We start from the raw sequence: 21,341 nt of genomic DNA, 5'->3' as shown, positions 1-21,341 counted from the left end.
AAAAAAGACACAAATTACCAAAAAACACAAAATAACTAAGAAAGACACAACTACAGACACAAAATGACCAAAAAAGACACAAATGACCAACAAAACCCACAAAATGACTTACAAAGACAAGAAAAGACATGACAAGGATTCAAAAATGGACAAAATAGCCCAAGACTCCATAGAGTTAAAATAATCACTTCTTTGACAATTTGCCACATTCATAGGCATCAGATAAGAACCCAGCAAAGAAGAGCTAGAGGGAGATTGTTTACTTATCAGTTTAGTTTATCACTGTTTTATTGTTGACACTAATATTGGTAACACTTTACTCTAAGGTGTCCTCATAAGAGTGACATGAACGTGTCATAAACATGACATGGGATGTGTCATGAACATTAATAATGACACATGATAGTTGTCATGTCATGTTTCTGACAGGCTTGTGTGACTTATGTAGACACCTTCAAAATAAAGTGTTACCATATCTTGCTGAAGTCACAAAGGCATGTTCAAAAAATTGTCATTTATTTCTCTTAAGTTACATCATTTACACAGTGTTATTATTACTATGCCAATAGCCATCCTTTGTTACATCCTTTTTGAGTGAAATGATCAATAAATGTCATATGTTACACTTTTGGTGAAGTTTTTTGTGTTTCCTGCAAAACTTGAAAAAATGATTTAGGTGATTATTTTAACAGGGTGACGATATGGAGTCACGATTGAGAAGTTGTTGTTTTAAAAAAAAGTAGTCCCATCAAGACGGCAGAGATATTTAGTATATGCATGTCACGTGTCATCCGGTACCAAATCAGCCTCACTCCTGGCTAGAGAAATCGGTTGCTAAGCGACAGTCAGAAAATCACAATTCGCTGTTATTAACGGTAACTTTGGCTCGGCGCATTAATATTAAAAGCTAACAGTTATGCGCCCAAAACGTTCTATTACAACGGCTTCGAACTTTAATCAGCCTATCACAACTTAGGACCGGACATAGACTGTCGGAACTACTTGCAGTAAACAACTTGAAGCAAATAAACAAATATTGTATACTTTTGAGATGTTAGCGTAAACATAGCGAAACTGGCAACACTTTGGAAGTTTAGTAAATACAAAAATATGTGATGCTGTCATTTTAGATGTAATTAAATGTGAATTTAAGAAGTGAACAGTTGCCCAACTCCATTAAATACAATTCTTTTGTTCTTAACATACAAAAACATTTCAACAAGTTTAATAAAATAACAAATACATTTGATAACTGCAGGAGCCAACTTGAACTAATCATATATATATTTAAGGTATAAACTTAAACATAGCCAAGCTGGCAACACCTTGGAAGTTGTTTATATTTCTTATATTCAATGCTCTCATTTTACATTAAATTAAATATGAATTTAGCAAAAACGAACAGTTGACCAACTCTATTTAACCCAATTTTCTTTTTCAGTCCCTCAAATGGGAACATTTTTAAGTTTTCTTTGTCTCATGTGACAATACATTAAATATCTTTGTTTTGAGTTTTTGACCAGACAAAACAACACATATGAAGATGTAACCTTGGGCTTTTCTGATTTTTTCATTATCTCCTATTTATAGACCAAACAACTTCTCCAGGAAATCACAAAGTAAATGAAACAATAATCATTATCATAATCAATAATACATTATCTTCAGTCTTGACAGTAAGTCAAGACAGTATTTTGATCCACTGTATGTAGGCTACTCTGTTTTTTTTAGGCCTAGCCTATATTTTAAAGATTCAAAAATAGTCATTTTTAACATGCAAATGCATTTTCAAGAAGTAGGCTATTCCTTAAATTTGTTCATTTAATAAACCTATGCCCTACTTATGTGGCTTAACCATCCCTTATTATGTAGCTTTTTTATTTTGGTAAGGCAACCACTCTGGGCATCATCAATGGTGTCTGAATATCCTGAAAATGTAAACAAAAGAGGAAAATAATGAATTAGAAATACCTTACTCGACGTGAAACATGCTTTTCCGGTGCCACTACACTGTAGCTATACAAGGAAGTCGTGATGTATTCAGCAACACAAAGGGAATAAATATAAAGACAGGACATGATCTCATTCTGACTCATTTAAGCCAAACAGAAATTTAGTCATGAATATAAAACAGCTGAGGTGAATGACTACATAATGTGTTTATTTGTCTGTTGAATTCCAGATTAAATTCAATCATTGATCAATTATAAAAGAAAAACAAATATCCAATAAAATATATAGCTGTATAAACAATCAGCAAACACTATGAATGTTTGCTCTGTGTAATACTGTGTGAAGGACACCTGCTCCAAGGTCATTCGGAAGAGTCTCAAATTAAATGCACATCATTTTATTGTTGTATGAAATTAAGTGTTTTTATATGCTTGTAGTGATAACTGTATTGGTAAAAGCCAATATTGACTCACTTATGATAATTACACGCACCCAATCACACAAACTGGAAACACTCGCACACTGCACTATCGCTTCTTTTTGCTCTCTTTTTTCGGTTTCTGTCGAATCTGCGGTGCAGGTCCTTTAGGTTTCTTCATCTGTTCAGTGGCTCTGCTATCGATGGACTCAGTCTCCTCCTGTAAAGCAAACACAGGAAGCATAAACCACCCTGTAATTTCACAAGTAATCCTCTGAGTCATTTTAAATATGGTGCAAAAATACATGACTGCTAAGCATGATTAGATAACTGTTTCGAAGGTGTATTTGGATGATGCTCGCACATGCAGTATTTGCCAAGGTATTATTTTCCAAGTAAATCCTGTCGTGACACAGTTGTTTTTTTATACAATATATACTGTACATAGAGGGCTAGTAAGTAGTGGGAAAAAATGAATTTGCATTTTGGTAATGCGGTTTTTCATCACTCCAGATAGTAAAGACAGTGTGGAAACTATCGCAAATAAAATGCAGGAAAAAAAACACACGCACAAAACAAAAGTAATTCAGACATGTTTTGACACTTTCTTTATGTCAGAACTGTTTCTGTCTTTTTATGGCGAGGCAGAATGACAGTGGGCTGCTGTAACAGATGAAATAGCGACATGCTGTGGAGAGTAATCAGTGCATCTGATGACAGTGTCTGAAAATAGAATAATTAGACAGTGGATTTAATTGCTCTTGTATATAAATAATCTCTCCTGACAGTTGTTAGTATGGAGACTGTGGGAGTAGCCTGTGGAGGCTTTGTCTTCATGGACATTCAAAAATAAGACATTCTGCACCACTATTTCTAGCTGATGTCTGGTTTCTCTGTATTTCAGAAAAGACTGAATGGAAGCATAATGCAGGATTAATTTGACAGAACGTTACTGCATAAGCTGTAGATCTTAAGATAATAATTAAACCATGTTCCTAGTTATACTATCGGCAGAAGTGCCACACGGCAAATGTGTCGGATTATATATTATTAATATCAGATGTAGCGACGATAGAGAATATTGTGTTGCACTACTTCTGTTGTCGAATCATGACATAACAGAACTTTAACTCTTTCAGTAATATATTACTTCCATGTCAAAAGCATAACCTTTTTTTAGACATATTACCAAGGCTGTTGTTAACTGACAGACTGCATTATGTGAAGTCACATACTGTATATAAAAAATACAAGTTATTTGCACTGGCTACAGACTAGCTGTCTAACTAAAGAACTTGGCTGTATGGTGTTGTGGCTGAAAAATTGTAAAATTGAATTTATGTTTGTCAGGTATTTTTGTGAGAAACACCTGTGTATACTTGTAATTTGTTGTGAAAAAGAATGCCAAGCTGCACACCGAAAATGTTTTTTAACCGTTCGATTGAGTCACAATAAACCCAAACTGATGTTGTCATGCTGAGAAAAAAATAACTGAATTGAACCCCCCTCACAAAAAGTCTGAAAAACAGAACGAATAGATTTGGAAATCTGTGTGGGAGACCAAGCCATTCATTTAAGCAATTTCACTGACACTGACCTGGTTTCAGACTTACAATTTGCAGCACACAGCTAGATTCAACCATTTAAATACAATAATCAGGTAATTTAGTCTGATTAACAGGTGTAATTGACAATATGTGTCCTGATGATAAAGTAGATTAAAACCATGAGAATATAGATGTGACATTTTGGGTTCAACTGCAACAGTTGTGTTTTTTATACACAAGGTCCCCTTTGTGTAAGAAGAAAAAAAAAAGAAAAAAGGATATGAACGCAAATGACACAAAACACAGCTGTTAATAGCTGTTAAGTCTGTCTATGTTGTTCCAAATTTTTAGATTTCTTGTTTAAATTGTAAATACCTTTATATTCCTTGTTAATATTGCTTGTTTACTATTTATTGTCATTTTACTGATGCTTCTTTCTATTTTTGCTCTATATTTTTTCTGCAGTAACACTGAAAATGTTCTTGTTGTGGGGCTATTAAAGAAATGTGTAATCTTATTTTAAGGTAGAGGCTATGGTGTACAGTGATGTTTAACTCACTGCTAGTGTTATTTGGAAGTCTGTTTTCGCCTTAATTCCCTGACATATTTCTTTAAACCTGATTAGTCACATCACCTAACTATGACAACCACAACAGCATGGGGTACACTGTTTAAAGGGGAGGGAAACAGACTTTGCACAAAGCTAACTCAACTCCTTCCCTTGGTGTTTCCTCACCTGTTCATGTCCCTTGGATGTAGGTATGAGGATAGCCAGGATGCAGATGAGCTGGAAGATGGCTCCCAGAAACAGCCCGTAGCGCAGGAGGCTCTCTAGAAAGGTGGGCTCAGGGACCTCTGGGGGGGACAGGTCTAGTTCTGGAGACATGCTGCAGCTGCTGCTTTGGTCTGTTGCAACCTTTCTGTGCAAACAACAGGAACACAGTCAGAAAAAAAACATCAGTGACACCAAAATGTAGTATATGGGGGGGTTTAGTGGGGTCCCAGGAAAAATTAAGGAGATAAATTATCTCATATTGCAGCTGAAGATCTGCCCAGTGCCCACTCAAACACTTAGCTAACTTATAACAGAAGACAAGCGTGTACATGTGAATTAAATCAAATCAATCAAAATCACTTTATTTATCCCAGAGGGGAAATTCAGTTAGTCTGGTAAAAATCTCTGTTAGAATGAGACAGCCTGATGGCTGTAGGAGCAAAGGATCTTTTGTACGTTTTGGTCCTGCAACGGAGAGAGAGGAGCCGTCCACTGCTGTTTTTTCGGTCCATAAAGGTTTTGTGTAGCGGATGATCTGGGTATTTCAGGATGGCCTCCAACATCTTGACAGGTCATCTCTCCACCACCTCCTCCAGTGTGTCCAACCTGGCTCCAACCACAGAACCAGCTCTTTAGACCAGTCTGTCCAACCGCCTTCATCTCTGTGTGTGATGCTGCCTCCCCAGCAGACTGCAGCATAAAACAACACACTACCACCACAGACTGATAAAACATCTGCAGCATCGCACTACAGATGTACAGAGATCTGAGCTTCCTTAAGAAAAAGAGGCGGCTCTGCCTCTTTTTGTAGAGAGCGTCTGTTTACAGGGACCAGTCCAACTTATTATCCAGGTATACACCTAGATAACTTGGCACCACCTCGATGTCCACCCTACAGGTATTCACTGGCTCTAGAGGGGGCTTGAGCGTGTAAATGTGAATAAAATGATGTATACCACTTTCATATAGTCGTGCTGATAAAATAAAACATTTACTGTATATTTTTTACTGTGAATAGACACATGTAGGACACACTTACAACGCAAATGAGGACTTTAAGCTAACGTTATTTATAAGTACAATGAACGCTGGAAGAAGAAGAAGAAGAAGCTCACCAATGGCGGGAATATTTCACTCTTCTCTTGTCGTTACAAGGATGTTTCCATCAAAGTCAAGGCAAAAACAAAAAAAGTAGGTAAAGCTGTGAAATACTGAGGGAAAAAAATGCTAATTTAGCTCACAAAGGGAGGAAAAAAATCCCATCCCTTTGCCGGAAGTGTTGTCACAAAGATGTGAACCACTTCCGATCCGGTGAATGATTGTTTTGGAAATGACGCCCTCTAGCGTTTCATATGTGTCATTATTTTTATTTTAGGCCTGGGGAAAAAATAGAAAGCTTTCACTCTCACTACTTTGAGAGGAAAGTAGTGAGCGATCTAGTGAAAGTAGTAACACCAGTATAGAAATACTACAGTAATGCACTCAAAATAATAAATCATTAGCATCAAAATATAAAGTGCCAAAAGTAGTATCCATTATACAGAATCGTCCATCTTAACGTTATGCATATTATATTATTGGATTATAATTATTCATGTAGCCTATCAAGAGTGGTCTTTTTAAAATTCTTTTATTTTATCTTAAGTTGCGATAACACATTATAATTTGTTGATTATATTTTGATCAATCTGAATTTGCAACGTAATTAAAATAATAAAAATAAATATAGTGGAGTATTTGCGCTGTACAAATACATTCCAATACAGTGCCATTTATTAACACAAGTAAAAATAAATTATTATTAATAATAATAATAATAATAATAATAAAAAAATATATAAATAAATAAAGGTTTTAAAACTTTCATAATAATGATGGCTGAATTAATGCCAAGAATAGTAATTTCAAAGACAAAGGCCATTGTATCAGGGAATTATTTTTCTTCTGTTTCAGGGGTTTGACAACATTTGATTAACTATTTCTATTACTATTTCTGCTCTCAATACAAACACACCAATTCATATAAACAGAATTTATTTAATATAAAATATTTTATACATGCTTACAAAGAGCAATTGTACAAATATATGAACAAAGACAGGTCAAACAGGTAAAAATAAAGACATAATAGATACACAGTATAAGGTATGAGGATACATTTTTTCTCCTATCTTTGCTAAAGCTAAAAAGTCCAAAGTCGAACTACAGAGGATCAGTTTCTATTGTTTGCCATAAATGTTTGCCACCAATTCATTTTTTTATCGTAAGTGCAAACTTCCTTTGAGAGATTGTATATTTTACATATTATGATTATTCAGATGCACATCAGGGCTGCAGGCTCTAGGGTCACTCTCCATTGTGGCCTTTCATGTCTCTTCTTATGATATCGTTCACTGGAAAACATTAAAACAGGGATGAGCAACTTCAGTATTCACAACCACACTGAAACAAACCAAGACAAGATGCCTATGATATGTAACATTCAAAAATTATTTCATATTGTATTCTTTATGATATATATATATAACTGTAATAATGAAAACTTTTGTAATTCCTGCACACATTAAAAAAACAGATATACGTCTATACATCACATTACAAACATATACACTTATTTTATTTATTTTTTCATTGTAAGTGCAAACCTAATTGGCAAAACATTTTAATTAATATTATATTTAAAACCACTTTGTACAGAAGTTTAATGCATTCACTTGGGGAAAAGGCCCTGTTTCCCTGAATAAATGAAATAATCATTTTAGAATTCTGTAAAAAAAGTTTTGTTTTTTTTAATGGAAAAATTCTTTTGTTAATCTAAAATAATAACATCATTAACTCATTACTCATTTTCAAGCAAAAAATTCTGCTCAATTTTTTCTGAATTAATGTGATAATTATTTACAGTACCTTTTTTTTTCTTTGTGTAGATTTTAAAAATTACGATTGTTTGTGAAAATTTGAGTTAAAACTAGCGTCACCTCATTCATCCTTGAGTTATCTGTTTGAGTTGTTGTCGGGACCGGGAGTGCTGCTGTATTGCTTTATTTTATAAACACTACCAGCAGGTGATGCTAAAGCTGCATTTTGGGGTGAAATGTTAGGCCTTTTTTAAAAGTCAACAGTGAAGAGATGACAGGAAACGAGGGGGAATTGAGTGCAACAAAGGTCCCCCAGTCGGACCTGAACCTGAGACATTGTGGTTTGTGGTTAAAGCCGCCAGGGGGTCCCCAGGAATGATCTAATTTGAGACATCTATCAGTCCAATATTACTCTCAATCTCTGATTTGATGATAATATGTCTCTATTTATTGAACACAGATTTATCGCCAACATCTTTTGGACATCTTTTGGATTCCTTATAAAGATAAAGATTACAAATCACAAATCATTAGCACAGTCGTGTAATTGTTCTTTAGATGCTCAGTAAAACAGACTCTTGTAGCAACCTAAACTTTCACTATTACCCCAGTCTGTATCAGAGACCTGAACAAAGGCCACGGCTGCTTCTTTGTCTTTTAACCACAGGTGTGTCTGCGTATATTTGCCTATACGGTAGACTTCCTGTTTCTGTCTTCTATCACAGGGGGAAACTTTGCCCCATAGCAAAGGAGGTCAGGGTACATCACTTGTTCTCTCACTTCATGGTGGTGTTGCTTCTTTCTCTTCAATCCTCCTCTTATACACCCTGAATCATAAGTAAGTTGTATTCGATTTATCTAAAATGAAACCGAGCATGTGCATGAAGTTTCTACAAGTGTAGTGTGTGTTTTCGGTGAGTGAGAGTGAGACCGAAAGAGAGAGGAAAGTGGATCGAAAGGCCCAACAGAAAAACCACAATGCAGGATTTGCAAACAGTTCCAGTGTGCTTGTATGCATTTGCAGACTGGACCACAAATCACTCAGACAAGTTTGCATGTTTACTATACATGTATAGTATAACCCCACATTTAATCTTTTAATCTATTCTACAACTCAGCTGAATGTTTCAGTTATCCCCATTTAAGTGATAATTACATCTCACCCTTCTCTATGAGGGCGAAGTTTGGCATCTTTGAAGGCGATTGTTCTGAACAGCTAAAATGTTCAGACAACAGTTAGTTTGTTAGTTTGTTTCAAAGATACCGCAGCCTTTATCAACGATACAGAGAGAGAAATTGGTAACATATTTCCATTATCTCTCAGTCCGTCAGTAACTTCTGGTTTGAGTCTTGTCTGTTTGAATGCTCATAGATCTGTTTGCATCTCTTCAGCTTTTTTGGTTTCCATGGACACAATCGGGGATGTGCACGTTTGGTTGACTCATCGGTTAAACGTTGCTTCCCTCGCTAGTCTGCACCAGAACCACAGGTCGTTTTAACTTACATTTAAATGATATTATTTGATGTACTTGATGTATACATTTATATAACATATTGACAATAGCTGCTGTGATCCAGGGTGAAGCCTCATTCTTCCAACAAGATTGTGGCATCAGCTTCCTCTGGCAGCAGCGGCAGCTTGCCACTCTGATCTGAAATAGTTTGAAGTCAGATTGTTTCTCTTCTGTTCAGCGCTCTGAAACTGGCTTACCAGCTAGCTAATCTGCTAGTATGTCTGCAGTATGTATGGGCTAAATGGTAAGCGATGCCAAACAATAACTCCTCTGAGACCTCATTCCCTGCTGACATTTCATCAATTATTTGTGTTGATGAGGTGGATTCCTAACTGGAAAACTCAACTGGACACTGGGGACATATTCATTTTAGTAGTATTCAAAATATGATTTGGTTATTGAAAATGTGTTGAATGATTTCAAATGGCTTTTATAATATATGCAATATTATTGAGGGCAGTGTTTAACATTATAGTGTTTTCTTACTTTCAGACTAGTCATCTAGTCTAAGTTTAAAATTCTGATTAAACATCAGAAAAAGTAGTTGTATGGAAAATCTGTAATAACAACACACTTCATCAGTTCGTCCTCAAAGGCATTTCACAGCACTAAATGTGACGAAAGAATGAAAACTAGAGCATAAGAGAGACGTTTTAACCCTGCAAAGATGTGAGGATTAGATTGGGGTGCTGTTCAACAACAGAAATACTCACCATCCTCCAGATAAGCGTAGCGGAGACTCTCTTGTTTGACACTGACTCTCTCTGGAGCTTGTTCCTCGTGGTTTCCTCTAGCAGAGCCGATCTGCGTCAGAGGCTCCACTCGGTTTCCAACGGTCCCTTGAGCTTGACCTTGGATGTATCTTGACGTTGGTGACTTTCCCAGTGGCAGGGCTGTCTGCACAAAGCCCTGATGTCTTGATGGCAAACAGGCCTCATAGGCGTCACCAACCTGAGGTCCTTCTCCCAGTTTGGCCGCAGGGGTTCTGGCGCTGACACACTGGATGGGAGCGGAGGCTGGGTGTGGAGCCATCGGGGAGCCACCGAGGAGGGCGGGACCACAGTTGCTGTAATGTTGGTTGGCAGTGTGGTACAGCAGAGGGTTGTTGATCAGAGGGCTGGCTCTAGACTGGTAGTAAACTGGTTGGTCGTCCAGTGTATCGGGGATTAACACGTGGGCTCTGGGGTCTACGGTGGTTAGATGGTACATTGCTGGAGAAACATTCAAGGCTTGTAGGTTGCTCTCCTGCTCCAGATGATGGTAGAGTGACTTCATGGACAGGCCAGACAGGGACTGATTGTCTGAGTAGACGTATGAATTGAACTCATCCAGTGGTTCCGTTTTAATGGCTAGAATTAAAAAACAAAACAAAGGTGAAAGAAATCAGTATAGGTCTTTTATTAGCTCAGTACAGAACAAGACTCACAGATAAATTTGGATTGTGCTACTTTTGCAGCTGCTTAACAAAAAAAGGGCTTTTTGCACCTAATTAACTTTTGTAATATGCATACTTTTGGCGAAAAACAGCAACTTCTTTCTATTCAAATGAACCTCATTACAAAAACAGTCCAATTCACAAAGATAAATCCTAAATATAGTTTCTTCCTGTCATGTTTAAATTCCTTTCCTGAGGTTTTGAGAAATGGCTCTGCACTTTGTCAGTCAGGACTAGTAGCTTGCATACTGAAAATGTTATTTTTATTTTTCATTTGCCTCACAGGAGGCAGCCATTTGCTGCCTCCTGTGATCTTTGTGCAAAGGCACTGTTTAGACTTTTCCACATGGATAATTACACCATGGAAACAGTGTAGATAGTGGTGCAATTCATGGTGCTATCAGCGACCCCAAACCATTCTTTATGAATTTGCCCTTAAGAGCCAACGGCTACACAGTGTTACAAATTACATTTGTAACATGCTGATGTTTAGCTGGCAATATTTTTTAATCTTAGTTTAGCCTGTATATATAGCACTAAACACAAAGTATAGCTGAGGCTGATGAGAATGGGACTAGTTTGTCAGCTTTTTGGTAATAAACTAAAGTACTGGGCCAATTGAAAATTTGACCTGATGGTGGCGCTAGAGGAAAAGTAATGGGATCACTATAGCTGGTATGATTCATCCTCTGGGGACCATGAAGGAATATCTGCATAAATGTTTGCGGCAAAGAACTAAGATGTTGCAGCTAAGTTAAGAAAAATTCCACAAATTCATTTCATGATGAAGCACTGTAATTTACATTTCTTTTATATACCCACTCAACCTGCCTCATCTGTTTCTACTTCAGGTATTTCCTTATTTGTTTCCTGAATTCAACATGTGTGAACGTGCATTTCTGCATTTCAGCTTTTGATGTTTCATGTAGGTTGAGAGACTGTTAGTGAAAACCGTAGTGGGGTGACTTTCCCCTTTAGAGCATGTCAAGCGAGTTGTCCCCCTACGCAAAAAGTTGTGGCTGCTTTTCACTGCAAACAACTACTGATTTCTTATGACTTAGGCAGATTTCTTGTGAAATGGTAGAGTACAATGGGTATCACAGAGAGAAGCTAGTAGCTGGTTTGTACTGTGTTAAACTGTCTTCCGGCTGAAATGTTCTTTTAATTCTAACGCGGTTACATCTAATCTGATTAAAGTGTTGCTGTTTCCTGTATTATATAAATTTGACGTAATCTAAGGAATACTTGCTGGCCTGTTTGATGTTCAGTTTAAGTTTATTTTTTGTCTTTATGAACTGTCATCAGTCTAAAAGCAAAGGTTCAAATGCAGGTTAAGTATGTTGGGTCAAATCTTCAGCATGAGGTTTGTTCTGATAAAACCGTTGACCCCTGAGTGGACACTGATGCCCTTTCAGTAACCTTCCTGTTTCTCAGACATTCAAAGTGCAACTCTTCCTGCTGCAATAATGGAGCTGAGCTGACTGACGTATATGTATATACATATACCTGTCAGAGGAGTGTAGATGAAGTGCTGAGGCTGACTGCGTTTCTTCTTCCCGTTGATGACGTAGAAGTTGACTTTGGCTGTATGGGAAATGGACCGGTTTCGATATGGAGGGACTTCAACAAAAAGCATGTTCTAGACGAGGATTGCGACAGAGAAAAAAGATTGCGCTTCAGATGAACTGTCATGTTGAAACAGAGAGGCGTGGGCTGCCCCAGATTTCTCGCTTGTGCGTTTCAGATCAGAATCAGCATCAGAAATCAAACTCTTTCGCGGCATGCTGTGAATGATCATAAGTGTTTTGCTTTCTCTTTATGTGAATTTATTGTGTGAAAACACTGCCTTAAATCATGTGTCAGTGTAGATAAGTGGATGTCAACTCACAGCTTGTGTTTTGTCTCTGTCCACAGTCGCCTCCACCTCCCAGATTTGCTGCCCATCTAAACAGAAGGAGTAAAGTGCATTAAAGCAGTGGAAATTTGATAAAAATGGACTTGCTTTCTGGATAAGATTTAGGTAAGAAGGTTGACATCAATCTCGTGGTCTACTCTCTATACAATAGCAGCCATATAACTAAGCTTAGCATAAAAACTTGAAACATAAGTAAACACACAAAAACCCAAAGTCTAAAAACAACAAGTTGCTGGGGAGTTATACCCCTAAGTGGAGGGCCACACAGACAGCAGCATGTAGTTCTCCAAGTCTGCTTGGAGGACATGTTTCACACATGCACAATACCATAGTACGCAACTACATGTAGCACTTTTTCATGGTGCTTTCCTAAGCTGTTGCAAGACTCAGAAATAGTTTGCTAATTTCACCGAACATTGTGAGGTGTCACAACAAATTTGAAGTTTGTGGCTGTCCACACGGAGCCTTTGCATACACCCTTTGATGGCAAAATTTATGTTAAGGAGACTCACAGGTGAAGTATAATTTTGGCTTTAGAGGTGCTATTAGGCAGATTTCATTACCTTTCTGTTTCCGGTCTTTGTTTTAAGCTAAGCTAAGCAAACTGGCATATATTTTCCAGACAGATATGTGAGTAGGCCTGATTAAAAAAAAAAAAAATCAAATTCCTTGTTTAAAGCAATTCTGCTGCTATACCTACTTCATATAAAAAGACAAATATGTAAGAACTCAGATTTTAATTGCACCGTGTGAGCACATTTAGAGTGGAAAGCAGGTTTCTGTCTTATGTCTGGTTTAGCGCTTCATTCCCACCTCGGTTGTTACCTGCTATTTCTGTTTTCTACCCACACTTTGAAAAAAACAAAACACAAAGCCTCTGCTCTGGGTCTGAATCTTTATCAGTCTGTCTAACCACATCCTGTTGCATAAAACCCCACGCCAAGCAACAGGGAGGCTTTACATGCATTCAACTGTACCTATACTGCACTCAAACACTGTTACTCAATGTAAAATGTTGTGTGGGCAGGAGGAGCAGAAACTAGGTGAGAAATTTCCATTTAGAAATAAATAAAAGTTGTCGCCTCCAGTAAAAGTTTAATTTAATGGCTTATTTTGTCAGAGGTAAAAGTGGGGGCTGACGGAAGATGTGCGTCACTGAAAGTTGACGTTGCCTGGGCGATATGCAAATGACAACACAGAAACTGAATGAGTAGGTGGATGCACTCAAGCAGGATATTGGGAGGCTACAGATGTAGAGATGTAAATATTAGTCCATTTCAATAATAGACCAATACCTGGTTGTAGTCCAAATATACACACATGAAATTTACAGGTTAACGGAACACCGGTTTCATGATAATTAAAGACTCAACATAATGTATTAAAGGAATAGTTTAACAATTTGGGAAATATGCTATGGGTGATTTTTCTTACCTTGTGTCTTCTCTGAGAATATCACTTTGGAGTCAGATGTGAAATTCTGTCCAGTAAGGACCATTTGTTGACCACCAAGTACCGAGCATCGGTCCAGGTCCTGCCTCTCGACTGCAGGGAGCTCCTGAGCTGAGCGCTGGGCTGAGGAAACAGGAAACACAGCTGAGTTAAAGACCACACAGAAACAGAATTTTTCATTTACAAAAAGAAAAGAATCATACAAACCAGTATGAAACTGCATTCAATTTTCATTGAAAGAATATAAACATATGTGTAAATAAAGTTCTGCAACAGCAGATGTCAAAGAAATAGGAAGCAAAATGTATCTTATCAGGAATGAAACGCTCCTTACAGCATTCAATAGGATGAGAGGCAACTTGAAGAGACAGAAGCTGTCCTCCTGGTTGAGGAATGTGGACACGAAACACCAAACGCACACGTGTGTTTTTTCGTCCAATGTCAGTCTCGCCGTTCCTCAGTTCGATGTCGGCATTTCTCAACTTCAGGATTCCTACACAGTCGATGCTGAGAATAGAAAAGTCAGAAAAGACTCTGTTAGAACCTTTTCGTTTAAAGACAAAAGACAAAATCTCTGTTTCAATTAGGCACTTTGTTCTGTGGTTTGTGACATTTTGCTTTTTTTGCTACCGATTTGCAGTGATTCGTCGGATGTCAAGTTTATCAAAGCGATCTTTCTTGGAAAAAATATCTGGCACACAGGAAATGACGCATTTTATGTTTCCGTCAGCTACAAGAGCAACTTATTGGGAGTGAAAACAACAATAACCTTGCAGCCGGCATGAGCAGTAATAGCCACCATGTGTGAGGTTAGAGAGAAAAGAGCAATAAGCATAAAAACATACATATGTATACAACATAAAAATCTAAGCAAAACAGAGGACACCATTACCACGACTCAATTTAATTAATCTCTCTTTGTTTTAATTACGTGTCCAACAGTGTTTCTGTGCTACTCACACAACTCTCATGTGGTTCTTTGGCTCCAGAGGGATCTCCAACACTTTGGTCCCATTCATCATCCTCTCCATGCTGGGTGTGGTGACGGTCTTCCCGGTGATGCGGTGGACCTGATAGAAGGCGTGGGGTTTAAGGATCCTCTCGTCGGCTGTTCCTATGAAGACCTGCAGTCCCAGTGGAGCTGTGCCTTGGTACCCGCGGAGCTGGTAAAGGCAACAAATGCGATTAAATGTGTGATTCACACTGAATTAAATTAACCATAATACCCTTAATGTCCATTGTTGCAGAGAACAAATTCACACTGCCCAATAAATCTCTTTTCCCTGTGGGGATGATTTCACAGGTCACTGTCTAACTGGCATAGCGAGAAATTTGCATAGTCCGTGCATCAGTGCCAGGAAATCCAACAGGAAAAGCTTCTTAACTCACCACAGCAGTAAATAAAGCAGAACAATGAACCATTTCTGATATATGATATCAGCACACCTGATTTGTAACTATTAGTACATTGAAACCGAGCATGTCCTAATAATTTGTCGTAATGGGAGTAGTAACATGAGGCTCTTTCATTCATTTGCATGGCTGTAGGGTTTACATGAACACATTGTCCAGGAAATAACGCCCTGTATTTACAATCTTTCCTGTTACTTCATGCATCTTTTACAAAACTGACAGCAACACAAGTGTGATGTGAGAGTGATCTTTCTTGCTTGCTTGCTTTTCCCTTTTTAGCACTAACCGCACTCAGAAAAAGTACCTGAATTTCCGGATGCCCTCCGTTAGGTGTCTTCACAGCTCCTCGGCTGCCCTCAGTCTCATAATGAGCTCTGTGGTGAGATCTTGGCTCCTGCTGGATAACAAGCTCGTACTGACCAGACTGACTGGGCAACATCCACTCTAAAGACGGAAGTGGAGCCACGGAGAGACCACTGCGGAAAAGATAATAACAGGGCAAAATGTAAACAAAGGAAAAAAAAAATTAAATTTTTATCTTATAGTTGTCAATTACATAGTAGACAGCAAAACTGTCATTTGGGCTTACATGAGCAGATTACAAAGACATAAAGTCTGAGTAAGAAATAGGAAAGGACACACAACACACCTAAATGCGCTATGGTGGCCTGGATGAGGAGGAGGCCACACAGCTGGAACCATATAGAAGGTTTCAGACTTGATTTCTGCTCCCACCCTGCCCATCCTCTCCTGCTCAATGGCCCAGTCATCATACCCCTCTCCATACACACAGTCCTGTTTCTGGGCTTGCCCATGTGCATCTCGCACCACTGCAGAAGGCATCGCTCTGGGTAAACTGGAGCTGAGGCTGTTCAGCATCTCCTCCAGGCCTGGGGTGGATGTCTGAGCTTGGGGCTGGAACTCAGGTTGAACCTGGAATTGGTGGAGGTAGTAGGACCCCTGCTGCTCATGGGGAGAGGGGATGGGGCTGGGGCTCCGGGAGCGCTGTTTGACAGGAGTGCCTCCCTGACAGGAGTGGGTCTGGTCAAGGGATCGCTTTCCATGTGGCGATGCAGAGCGGGAACGCTGGTGGGGATGTGATGAGGCGGTGCGTTGGTGCTGGGGCAAGAGATAGGTCTCATCCGTGATGCTGTTGCGAGGCGAGGCTCCTGGAGAGGAGTGGGCAGAAGAAGTGTGGATTCCCTGGATGCCTGGACAGAGGTCTAAGCCGGACAACCCCACGCCACAGCTGTCTCGATTAGAAGGGGAGACACATGGTGAAGCCAAAGGAGAGTATGCCTCTGCAGGCCAGCCTGTGGAGGAGTTACTGCTGGCAGGACTCACACACTCCCTGTAGCCCCCCAGAGCTTTGGTGCCAGGGCTCGGCTCCAGGGTTTGAGAGCTGAGAGAGTCACCCGACGGAGTGATCTCAATCCTGGGACTGGGAGAAGGGATAGTCCCTGGTCTTGAGGCCAGCCCCAGGGACTCAAACACCGCCCCTGACAGGTTTTCTGTGGTGGGGCTGTGAGAGGAGGGGTCCTGGCTTGAGGCTGGCTGGTTGGAGCTGGAGAGGTAGGCAGCGTGATGGTTGACCACCAGCAGAGGAGGCTGGTTGTTCTGAAGGAGAGCACTTGAGTCATCTGCCAATAATGGAAATTAAAATGGTTATTATTAAACAAAAGTAACATTGTGTGTTGTATTAAAGAAGACTTGAAACTAACGATTGAGACTGTAAACTCATTAGGAAAATATTTAGTCCCACTGAGGTAATAAATTAAATGAGAAGTAATTTCATTGACTTTCATACATTGGACCTCTGTCTGTAGCCAGTGCGGTCGTATCCTGGTGGCCACTAGAATGAAGCCGGTTTAAGACACTTCCGCATTGGCTTCACTTTTTAAACCTAGAGGTCGCAGCTGGGTCTGAGGTACAGCCGTGACAGTTGAACTCATGTTCAGAATGTAAGTATTAAATGATTTAAATGACTTGTACACCACTTTGGTATGGCCAGCATCCTTAAACTATGTTAGCTTAACCAGGGCCGGTTATTCCTACAGGCCACCAAGGCGGCTGCCTAGGGCGCCAAATTGGCAGGGGGCGCCACAAGGGGGCGCCCTTAAGCATACATCTTTGTTTTAACAACATTGATTAACGAAACATTTTTTAAAAAGCATGGGCAATAAAACCCTCATTGAATTAAATGAACATGCCCCAACCCATATTTCGAATGAAAATGTAATATTATATTATATAAAATATGATACGTGCATGGGTGTCGTCACTTATTTATTCGTATTTTCAATTCAGTTGTTGTTGGTAAAGTTCCAAAGTTTCTAAAAATAAAAATGTTCTGAGACCATTACCTTGCTTGTAGTTCATGTATCAAATATTAGTGTACAGCATAATACATATAACATAGTGTACCTATATCAGAATGAATACATGGAATTGATGTGGTTCAGGGGGGGGGTGTGGGCGCAAAAATCTCAATATCGCCTAGGGCAGCCAATGGGCTAGAACCGGCCCTGAGCTTAACTAACGTTATGTCACCGGTTATCCATTACGTTTGGCGCAAATTACCGGTCGTCCCACGGTTCATACATTACTTTAAGCTAACTTTTTCAACCATGTATCCATTATTTTGAGCTTAAATGACTGGTCCGACCGTTTATCGCTACTTAATGCTTCGAGTTACTATGTGAACCGTTAGCCATTACTTTCAGATAACTATTTCAACTATGTATCTGTTACTTTTAGCTCAAATTACTGGTCCGTCCGTTTATACATTACTTTAAGCTACTTGCTTCAACCATGTGTCCATTACTGATAAATGACTGGTCCGACCCTTTATCCATGAAATTAAGGTTAGTTTAGTGTTTCAACCGTTAGCCATTACTTTAACGATTTCAACCATTTAACATTATCTATTACTTTTAGCCAAGCTAACGCTAACTATTTCAACCGTTTATTCACCACTTTAGCGATGTCAGTTATATTTATTCTTTAATAATTTTACTTCAAGCCAATAAATTCAACCATGTATATAAATGTTATAACTTTTTTTTTTTTTTTTAATCAATAAACGGTACATTTTGCTAACTAACGTTTCAATTCGTTCGTTTTAATTTAACTTAACCCTTTTTTATTTATTTTTTCTTAGGTTATCAAGTTTACTGATATACTGTGTGTTTTATGTGGTAATTATGTTTGATGTATGTTTTTGTGTATTGTTTTAGTTTTGATGTGTTAAGGTTCTTGTTTATTATTGTGGTTTTATTTATTTATTTGGGTTGGTTTTGTGATTTTGTTGTTGTTGTGTTTTTTGTTTTGTTCTTGTTTTTCTCTGTTTGTTCATTGGTGATTTGTGTTGTGTTTTGTCTAAATTAATTAAAAAAAAAATAAAAAATAAAAATATATAACGTTTCAACCTGTAACCGTTTGTTTACTTTTACCCAATTATTTAAACAGTTATTCTACCATTCAAAACGAGTTGAGCTGCACCACAACCTTTCTAAGTAACGTCACTGCGTTATCTCCTGATAAAGCACAAGTAGAGGTAGCTCTGCGTTACGACCTGGCTACAAGTACCACTGGTAAGGAACCACTGGCATGTTATAATACTGCTACATTTAATATACGTTTGTGTAATTTGCACAAAAACGTTCATTATAAAATCTTACAATGACATGCTCGCCTTCATACTTCATTCTGCACTGTGAAGCTCAAACATCCAAATTAATGAACAAGAAAGAAATAGCATTTTCAGCTAATTTTAACTAAATTCAACTGTGATAAGGACAGTCCATGCTTATTTAAAAAAAAATGTTTCTATGGTTTCTGAATGAAAAAGAAGGGTCTAGTTGATCTCCTCCCTTCTTAACCCTATAAAGCCTGAACCATGAAACAATTGCCAGAAAATTCAGTTTATTTTTTAAACTGGTGTTTATTGAACCTGCTGACAAATTTAAAAAAAAAAATATATATATATGATTTTGCATGTATGAATTCTAATTTGTATCATATTTGATACATCAGGTCTTTTTGTACAATTTGTTTCTCACAGTTTGTTTTTCTTGAACTAACAAACACATATAAAACCTAATATTTTTAACCAATTCAAACTTTGATTTTCATTTTAACATTTTTCTTAAACATACCAAAAAATTTTATTTCATATAATACAACATCAAACATCTGCTGATATGAATTTTTCATGCAGCAATGATGGATCCACCAGTGGAACCAGCAGATTGCCATCTAAAAATACACACCAAAAAAAGTAAATGATGTATTTCTTTGAATTGTTGGAGAGATTTCTCAATTTTACTCTAAATTACATGTTTTTATAATAACATGTAATAACAAATAAACCTAATTATGTCAGTTAAACCTTTACTTAGTTTACCTAAATAAGAAAAATACTTTATGTTGCTATATTTAGGGCATAATGTATGAAATGCAAAAATTGACAAATTTTCAAATTAGTCATCATTAATACCTGATGATGTAGAGGTCTCAGAAACGTGTGAATCAAATATGATACATTTGGCTTTATAGGGTTAATGTCAGTGAAAAGGGAGGATTACAGAATAACATCAGTACCTGACAGTTAAGTACTCCCTGATGGAAATCCCAATGCCACTTCACTGCTAAATACAAACTCGATGCTAAGCCACTACTTTTAAACGCTAATAATAGCCTACTAATAATAACAATACATATTATTTTGAAAAAAGTACCAAACTGGAAAGGCGATATTATCTTAAAAGCAGAAAAACTACTGCATACATACCTTTACCACAGCCGACAGGAAAGTCGTCTCCAGGTGGATTATACATAAATAGGTCGGAGAAGTCCAAATCCTCCTGACTGATGTCTTGACCCAGGCCCTCGGTGAAACCCAAACCCCCAGAAGCCATCTCCAGCTCTGACTTTTTAAATCTTTTTTCCAACAAATTCCGATTTAACTTTCAAAATCGCCAACTAACAGAAGCTGTATGCATGGGATATATGATAAAAGTAACCGACAAAGTTAGTTTTTCATTAGGCAGCTGCTCAAATAAAACATTCAACACCGCGACATGAAAAAAAACGAGCGGTGACAGGAAGCGTCTGTCACTGCTGATGATGACAAGCAGGCAGGAGGTGCGGACCTGTGTGTGTGTGTGTGTGTGTGTGTGTGTGTGTGTGTGTGTGTGTGTGTGTGTGTGTGTGTGTGTGGCCTCCAAACACAGGCCACTTTATCTTCAGTGTGAGTATGAAATAGAAAGAGAGCTAAATATACACAAGTATGTTTTCTATTGTAATATTATAATGATGATTATAACTCAGATCTTTTGTTTTGTATGGCTTTGTGAATAACGTTTTTTTCCTTTCTTTTTATACTTTATTATACTGTTGGTGGGTGGAATTGCAATTGTTACCTATTTAATTGAATGAATTGCTGTAGGGTCAAAATGTTTATTATTGGTACAGTAAAATAAGATAATTCCTTTATTGATCCCCCTGGAGGTTAGCACAAGGACAGAAATAAGTAAACGTAAATAAAGACAGTAATAAATAAATAAAATAAGAGCAGAATAGAAATAGAAAATAATAGAAATAGAAAATAGAAAAATATTCACATGAATACATTTTTAAAAAGTAAAATTTAAAATAGTTAGTCAGTGATAGCAGCTTTTGGCCACTGAGTGGCAGTATTGTACAGTTTTTAGCTACACAAGTGCTACTGCTTTTATTTAAAGGTAAGTTTATTATCAATAAATATGCTTTATATATTTTTTCTTGCTCACCTCTTGTGTTATGTAGTCAGTAGTAACTGACTACATATCACATAGATAGATAGATAGATAGATTGATAGATTGATTGATTTACTTTTTATATATGTCACTGAGATCTCGATCTTGACCCCATTAGGTGATTGAAGAGTCTCTTTTAGTACTTTCCACAATACTGTAAGAAAAACAAAATATAACAACAATTCAGTTCAGCCATTAAATGGCTGTATAGTATACTTACATTCCACCATATTGACAACTTCATCTGAAGCTTCCAGCACTG

General features: G+C 37.9%; 2 protein-coding genes across 3 annotated transcripts; both read right to left on the bottom strand.

Moving 5' to 3' along the window:
- Window positions 1-2,139: 2,139 nt before the first annotated feature.
- On the bottom strand, window positions 2,140-5,997 carry manbal (mannosidase beta like). Of its 2 annotated transcripts, none has more exons than XM_059329504.1 (3): window positions 5,809-5,997; window positions 4,655-4,834; window positions 2,140-2,591 (listed from the first exon to the last, which is right to left on the bottom strand). In XM_059329504.1, the coding sequence occupies exons 2-3, from the start codon at window positions 4,802-4,804 to the stop codon at window positions 2,481-2,483; spliced, it is 261 nt and encodes an 86-aa protein (XP_059185487.1). In that variant the 5' UTR covers window positions 4,805-4,834; window positions 5,809-5,997; the 3' UTR covers window positions 2,140-2,480. The 2 variants fall into 2 exon arrangements, with proteins under 2 accessions (XP_059185487.1, XP_059185486.1); XM_059329503.1 differs by having other exon boundaries at window positions 4,655-4,838; window positions 5,809-5,994.
- A 729-nt stretch (window positions 5,998-6,726) lies between these two features.
- Window positions 6,727-20,359, bottom strand: LOC131969153 (nuclear factor of activated T-cells, cytoplasmic 2-like). Its single transcript, XM_059330322.1, has 10 exons — window positions 20,073-20,359; window positions 15,930-16,920; window positions 15,585-15,756; window positions 14,828-15,030; window positions 14,202-14,374; window positions 13,850-13,990; window positions 12,389-12,444; window positions 12,007-12,139; window positions 9,779-10,414; window positions 6,727-7,086 (listed from the first exon to the last, which is right to left on the bottom strand). The coding sequence occupies exons 1-10, from the start codon at window positions 20,197-20,199 to the stop codon at window positions 7,040-7,042; spliced, it is 2,679 nt and encodes an 892-aa protein (XP_059186305.1). The 5' UTR covers window positions 20,200-20,359; the 3' UTR covers window positions 6,727-7,039.
- Window positions 20,360-21,341: the final 982 nt, after the last annotated feature.

This window comes from Centropristis striata, chromosome 3 (genome assembly GCF_030273125.1).
Source record: "Centropristis striata isolate RG_2023a ecotype Rhode Island chromosome 3, C.striata_1.0, whole genome shotgun sequence".
Taxonomy (NCBI): domain Eukaryota; kingdom Metazoa; phylum Chordata; class Actinopteri; order Perciformes; family Serranidae; genus Centropristis; species Centropristis striata.
Note: the sequence above shows the minus strand (reverse complement) of the source record. Positions and strands in the feature narration are given on the sequence as shown.

What these genes read in the sequence shown, in the direction of transcription:
- manbal (XM_059329504.1), bottom strand. Translation starts at nt 4,804, where the DNA reads ATGTCTCCAGAACTAGACCTGTCCCCCCCAGAGGTCCCTGAGCCCACC. An exon ending in CATCCAAGGGACATGAACAG is followed by an intron (nt 2,592 to 4,654) that starts GTGAGGAAACAC and finishes TTTGCTTTACAG; the next exon opens with GAGGAGACTGAGTCCATCGA.
- LOC131969153 (XM_059330322.1), bottom strand. Translation starts at nt 20,199, where the DNA reads ATGGCTTCTGGGGGTTTGGGTTTCACCGAGGGCCTGGGTCAAGACATC. An exon ending in AAGAACCACATGAGAGTTGT is followed by an intron (nt 14,375 to 14,827) that starts GTGAGTAGCACA and finishes TTCTATTCTCAG; the next exon opens with CATCGACTGTGTAGGAATCC. An exon ending in CTACGCTTATCTGGAGGATG is followed by an intron (nt 7,087 to 9,778) that starts GTGAGTATTTCT and finishes AATGTTTTCCAG; the next exon opens with TGAACGATATCATAAGAAGA.